At 51.2% G+C, this 5,839-nt stretch overlaps 1 protein-coding gene across 1 annotated transcript; it reads right to left on the bottom strand.

Moving 5' to 3' along the window:
* Positions 1–1,867: 1,867 nt before the first annotated feature.
* HOXD4 (homeobox D4) lies at positions 1,868–3,691 on the bottom strand. The gene is made up of 2 exons (XM_006866669.1): positions 3,007–3,691; positions 1,868–2,485 (listed from the first exon to the last, which is right to left on the bottom strand). Exons 1-2 carry the CDS (start codon positions 3,440–3,442, stop codon positions 2,145–2,147), a joined length of 777 nt encoding a protein of 258 aa, XP_006866731.1. The 5' UTR covers positions 3,443–3,691; the 3' UTR covers positions 1,868–2,144.
* Between the last annotated feature and the right edge of the window lie 2,148 nt (positions 3,692–5,839).

Below are 5,839 nucleotides of genomic sequence, written 5' to 3'. Positions count from 1 at the left end.
AAAAGAAGAGAGGGGTAGTTAGAGTCCAAAAGGTTAAGGGTTTAGAGGTCAGTCCTCCCGGCTGAAATACAGCTAATCGAATAGAAAATTTGTCCTCTTGGTGAACCTGATTCTGTAATTTACCCCGAACTTCAGTAAAATACCTTTTCAGCTTCTCAACGTGAGGGCGTCAGAAAAAAAGACGTCTTGACTATGTATGAACTCTGTGCTTTTTGTCATAGAAACAATGATGGAATAATGCAGGAATATCCATCTTTAATATCCCGACGTGGCGATATTCAAGGATTGCCATGTGCAAGTCTGAGAGCCAGGCTCAACCCAAGGAGAAACAAAGAGCTGTCCCCAGGGTCTAATACAAAAGACTGAAGCTTGGAAGATAGTTTAGAGAAGCCGAATTTCAGCCCAGAGACTCCAGTGAATACCTGCCTCAGTTCTCAAGAGACACTAACCTTCAGAGAAAGCCTCCCCACCCTCTTTTCCTCCCTGTAAATGTATTTTTTTAAATTACCTCTGAAACATTATAAAGAGTTCTGAAGCACTAGAAAAAATTTTTTTTTTAATTCTGTAAGCTCCCTTTCAAACTCACCTCTTTCTCCCTTCCCCCTTTGTCACTTTTCAGTAGCTACAACTAGGGATTTCATTTTTGGAGCCCAAGGCTTTGGAGTTTCAACTTTTGAAGTCTTGCTTAATCTGAGTATATGAACTCTTCCCCCTTACACTTAAGAGTCACTCACGATATTAGAAAAAATAGCTTTGAACCCTTCCCAGGCAAGGCATCAGAAAACTAGCTAAAGAACACTTCCCCTGTTGGTTTTGAGAGCGACAACTGTTTTTAAACCATTATTCTCAAAGGCAAGGAAGAGGGCCTGAAAACTTTTATACTTTTATCATATCTGTTACTAATTAATGGACTGGGGAAATGCTCTTAGATTTGTTTTTAAAATAAAAACTTCAGGGAAACAAAACAAAACAACAGAACCCTACGACTAACTTTTGTTGACTTCTAGATTCAAATGAGTTTTATTTCTTTCCCTTCCCACTTTCTCCCCAGTGCACAGTCCCTCCCCATATATGTCATATACCAATGACTACAAAATACTGCTGTGTAGGGTACTGGGGACATTTGGAATCCAGTTGGAACAGAAAATTCAGTCATTATCTAAAGACCCAGAACACAGAGGTTTTGTTTTCTTTATCCAGAAGGAAAATGTTGGACCATTTGTTCCCACCCCTCCTTTAGTCACTCAGAATTGGTTGTAAGCACAGAACTGAAAAGAATGTATTTTTGAGAAATCAACTTTGAGTGGATCCTTTACTTCTCACCAGAAATGTTAAGGGTCCCCTACACACATTTCTGGGGAAAGGGAAAGGGGAGGAGCTCAAAATGCCCAGGGACAGCCAGAAGTTAAGTCCACACATGTTTGACTCTGCTCCCTGAAACTCAGCCTCTTTCACCATCTTACGATTTGATTTTTGGCATGAAAGTGTCAGTTATTTCTGTACCCCATTTTCAACAAATAAATACGTAAGCAAATACAATCTAAACATAAAACAACCAGGTTCCAGTTCCTTCTTAGGCTCATTTCTTTGGGCATGGGGCCACTGGGAGCAAAATATTTTGGTTTGTGCTTTTAAAAATCACACTGGGGTTCTATAGACAACCCAGAACGTTCGGAAATCCTGCCCCAGCTCTCTTACTTCCATTGAAAGAGCCTAGTCTAGAAGTGGCCAACCTTCTACCTTAACTCCCCCCATTATATTACACCACAAAGCACCCTGGAGGGGTAGGGTGGCAGAGAATAGCCAAATACACACTGGGATAAAGCAGCCAGCCTTCATTTGCAAATTCAGAATCCAACAGCTGAGATTTTCATGAGTTTAATGACTCGCCAAGGGTGTATGTTCTCAGTAGCTCCTGCCATAGAATAATATACTTAAAGGCTCCCGCCCCCGCCCCCCCATCCCTAATTCAGGGAGGGGGCTGCCCTGGGCCAAGATGCTAACCTAGTCCGAGGGCGGCCTGCTCGTCCCAGGGCCACCCCCACAGTACCTTAGAGCCCAGCGAGGTGACAGCAGGCCCGGCTGCCCTCGTCGCTTCAGCTCGGCCGGGAGCACAGGAAGGGATGGGCCCAAGGTCCCCACTCCTATAAGGTCGTCAGGTCCGTGTGGTGGTCTTTGGCCAGCGGCTGCAAATGCTGGCCCGGGGCGGCTGAAGAGGAGCAGGAGGACGAGGAGGACGAAGAGGACGAGGAGGACCTGCCTTTGGTGTTGGGCAGCTTGTGGTCTTTTTTCCACTTCATCCTCCGGTTCTGGAACCAGATCTTGATCTGGCGCTCGGATAGACACAGGGTGTGAGCGATTTCAATCCGACGCCGTCGCGTCAGATACCTGTTAAAATGGAATTCCTTTTCCAGTTCTAGGACTTGTTGTCGGGTGTAGGCCGTCCGGGACCGCTTGGGCTCCCCGCCGGTATAGTTGGGGTTCACTGAGAGACAAAACAGACGGTAGAGCCAGGTCAGCGCTCGGTCACTAGTTAGGCCCCTCGCCACCACCGCTCACTTCCTGGCGCGCCCCGAGGCCCGCGGCCCTCCCCGCGCGCTCTCAAGCTCGCTTCCTCCTTCCCGCCCACCCTCCTGGGCGCCCACGCTCACGTCCACCCACCCACGCCCCCAGGCCCCCAGCTCGAGGATCCCCAAATTCGCTCCAATCTCCCAGGCCCACCATGAGCTCTGGAGTTCCCAAGCATTTTGAACATCCCCCCCTGGCCTCCACCGAGTCCCCTCCGCTCTGAAAATGGAGTCCTCCCCCACCCCACCCTCATCCCCACCCCCTTTTTCGCCCACAGCCAAGCAGCCAGCCACATGGTCCCGGCCTGCTCCCTCAGCTATAAAAATTTATGGGGAGAGTAATTGCGGCGCCCATTGAAGCCTCGCACGCCCCCACCCACTCACACCCCCTCCTAGGGGCCCAGGCCGCGGATCCTGCGAGCTGGGGCCCGCACCTTACCCGAATTCACGTGCACCTTCTTCATCCAGGGGTAGACCACCGCAGGCTGCTTGAGCGCCGTGCCGGGGGGTGGTTGCTTGGGGCCGCCAGGCTGGCTGCAGGCCCGGGCACCCGGTAGGGGCGCGGGCGGGGGCGCCGGGGGCGCCGGGCACGGCTCTCCCGGGGCGCCGTAGTGACCGCCTGGGCCGCCGGGCTCTTGCCCGTGACCCCGCCCGGGCAGCGCCGAGCCCGGCCCGGGACCACCGCCTCCAAAGGGCTGCTCACCGAAGTCCGGCCGCGAGTAGAGCCCCGGGGGCTGGAAGTCGGCGCCCTGAGCACCGCCGCTGTAGTAATCAGCACCCTGCTCGCCTAGGTAGCCACCCTGCAAATATTCCTCGCACGGAGGAAACTTGGGGTCCACATACTTGGAGTTCACCATATACGAACTCATGGCCATTAATTTCAGAAGGTAGAAAATACTAATTTTTCTCGTGTTGTCTTTTTTTCCCCTTCCATAGGGCCCTCCTACTTGCTGTCAACTGAATAAAGTTGGGCGGCCATGTGACTAGGCCAGCCAATGGCAAGGGAGCGAGTTTATCACCGGGTTGGTGAGCATCTCATAATTTTCACAAATTTAACTAAATAACATACGTGTAATCAAGTGACTCGCTGGGGCACATTTGAGGGCATCCGCCAGATGTTAATGTAGTTCCAATTCCCCCCCTCCCCCTACCTTATTCCCCGCAGGTAATCCCAGCTTTTTGTCTGCCATTGACTTTGCTAACCTTCTCTGTCCTAATCATTCACCCCCACATGAAATCATCCCCCAAAGTGGGCACAGTTCAAGGGAGAGTGAATCCCCCACATCCGAAACGCGGGACCAGGAAGGGAGGGCGAGCAGGCGGGTGAGGGGCCTCTCTGAGTTGGGCAGAGGGCCCCCACCTGCCCAGCCCTCGAGCGGGGATTCTGCTATACAAAGGCCGCGACTCGGCTTTGTCCTCGTCAGGGTCACCCAAAAGTTACCCGAATCCAGCCAGCCTGAATCAAATTAGGCAATGAGTAACCGGCAAGCTTTCTGCGGGTGCCCAGGCTCAAGCGTTCCCAGAGAAAGCCGGCCCCGCGGCTATGATGAGACCCCAGCTGCCTTGGGCCAGTGCAGCTGTTTAGGGGTGAGTCGGAAAGGTGATGAGGGCACTCCCATGGCACCCAAATGTCCCCCAAGGTTCCTGCAGCCTTCTTCTCATGCCGGGCCCTAAATGCGGGAAGTCTGTGTTGGATCCCTTCTAACCTCATGCCCTCGGGGAACAGATTTGGGGTTGGGGCTGGAAGACCTCCCATCTCACTTTCCAACCCTCTGATATTCTCTGTATGGCCCTGCATTCATGCAACCAATTAGGGTTCTTTGTAACACCCACAGAAACCTCTGTTTAAAGGTGAGAAGCTTCTTGAGGGACAGGCTGCTCTATGTCACCAGGATAGCAGATTCTCCTGGAGTCCAAGGTAACAAGACAGAAAGAGGCTGATCCGCACCCATGGTCTCTGCCTCCACTTCCACTAGCATTTTTGGAGAAACATGAAGTTTTTGCATCGACCATATATTCCCCTAGAATCGAATCTGTGACTGTGTGTATACCACACAAATTCGGTTCTACAGGGTATATATAGACAACGTTACAAGCTCCAGGTCCCACCCAGATCTGGTACCCAGACCGCTGCCAGTCCCAGCCTCTTCCTCTGAGGTGTCATCCGACCCAAGAAGTTACCCTCCCTTCCAGAGGCGGTTTGGGTAACCTGATGGGCTTGGTGACAATGTGCAGCAACGAGTTTCCCCAATCCATGTGCCACAGCGGGGGCTACTGAGTAGCCAGGGCATTCTTCTTATGAAAAAAAAAGAAGAAGAAGAAATAACCCTTCCTAGAGATGGAGGATTTATCACTACCCTCCTCTCGGGAGCCCAATAATCCCCCTTACCAAGTGGTATTTTTTAGAAATGAGCAAATGCCTTCAGCGGCAGAAGAAAAAGAGAGAAGAGAGGAAAATATCCTCTGCCCGCATCTTCTTCTCCCACTCCAGGATGGCTGCCAACGCTAGTCTCCAAAAAGTCTCGCTTTTACCTTCCTGGGCCCTGCGCTGGGCCGGCCTCTTGTGTCCCGGCGGCTGTGTTGCCGTTGCTGCGGCTGCTGCTACTACGGCTGCTGATTGTGCTGCAGACCTGGAGGCAGGCGCTGCTGGCAGGCATCGAGCAGCCCTGAGCTGGGGCCGGGTGCACTAATGGTGAAGGGCAGGGCGAGGGGTCATTTGAAATCATTTACAAACATATCACAAAGTTTCATTATTTTTGCTTTGCCTACATAAGAGTACAAAAGTTCATGAATTGCACCAGCCCACCTCCTCCAAGGTGTCCTGGGCCACCCCAAGGGTGAAGAAGTGCTTAGGATCTGGGTGGATTTCAGTGGCAGAGGGATCCCCAGGCTCAAGTGGGGCTTTTGGGTCCCTAACCAAAAGCCAGAGATGCATTTTAATTTTTTAAATTTTTGGTTGGTTTTCCTTCCCTCCTTGTTTCTTTTTCTGCTCCCCCTAACTCCCACCCCCTCCCATGATATAAAAATTACTTGTAAACCACAGACTGGGTCTAGTGGGGTAGGGCAGGGAGAGAACCCTCCCCGTCTAGGCTGACCAAAATTGGTCATTTTTTAAACTTTATTTTTTGATCTGAGAATCCTTTGGTTTAGCTATTTAGACTATTTGATAGGTACCAATTCTAACAATGGCTCTGAGGCTGCCCTACGCCCAATTCTAAAAGAGTCCCCCCAGTTGACCTTAATGCCAAGTACTTCCAGGAACTTACCTTCCT

Source organism: Chrysochloris asiatica, unplaced genomic scaffold (assembly GCF_000296735.1).
Source record: "Chrysochloris asiatica unplaced genomic scaffold, ChrAsi1.0 scaffold00094, whole genome shotgun sequence".
NCBI classification, from domain to species: Eukaryota; Metazoa; Chordata; class Mammalia; order Afrosoricida; family Chrysochloridae; genus Chrysochloris; species Chrysochloris asiatica.
Note: the sequence above shows the minus strand (reverse complement) of the source record. Positions and strands in the feature narration are given on the sequence as shown.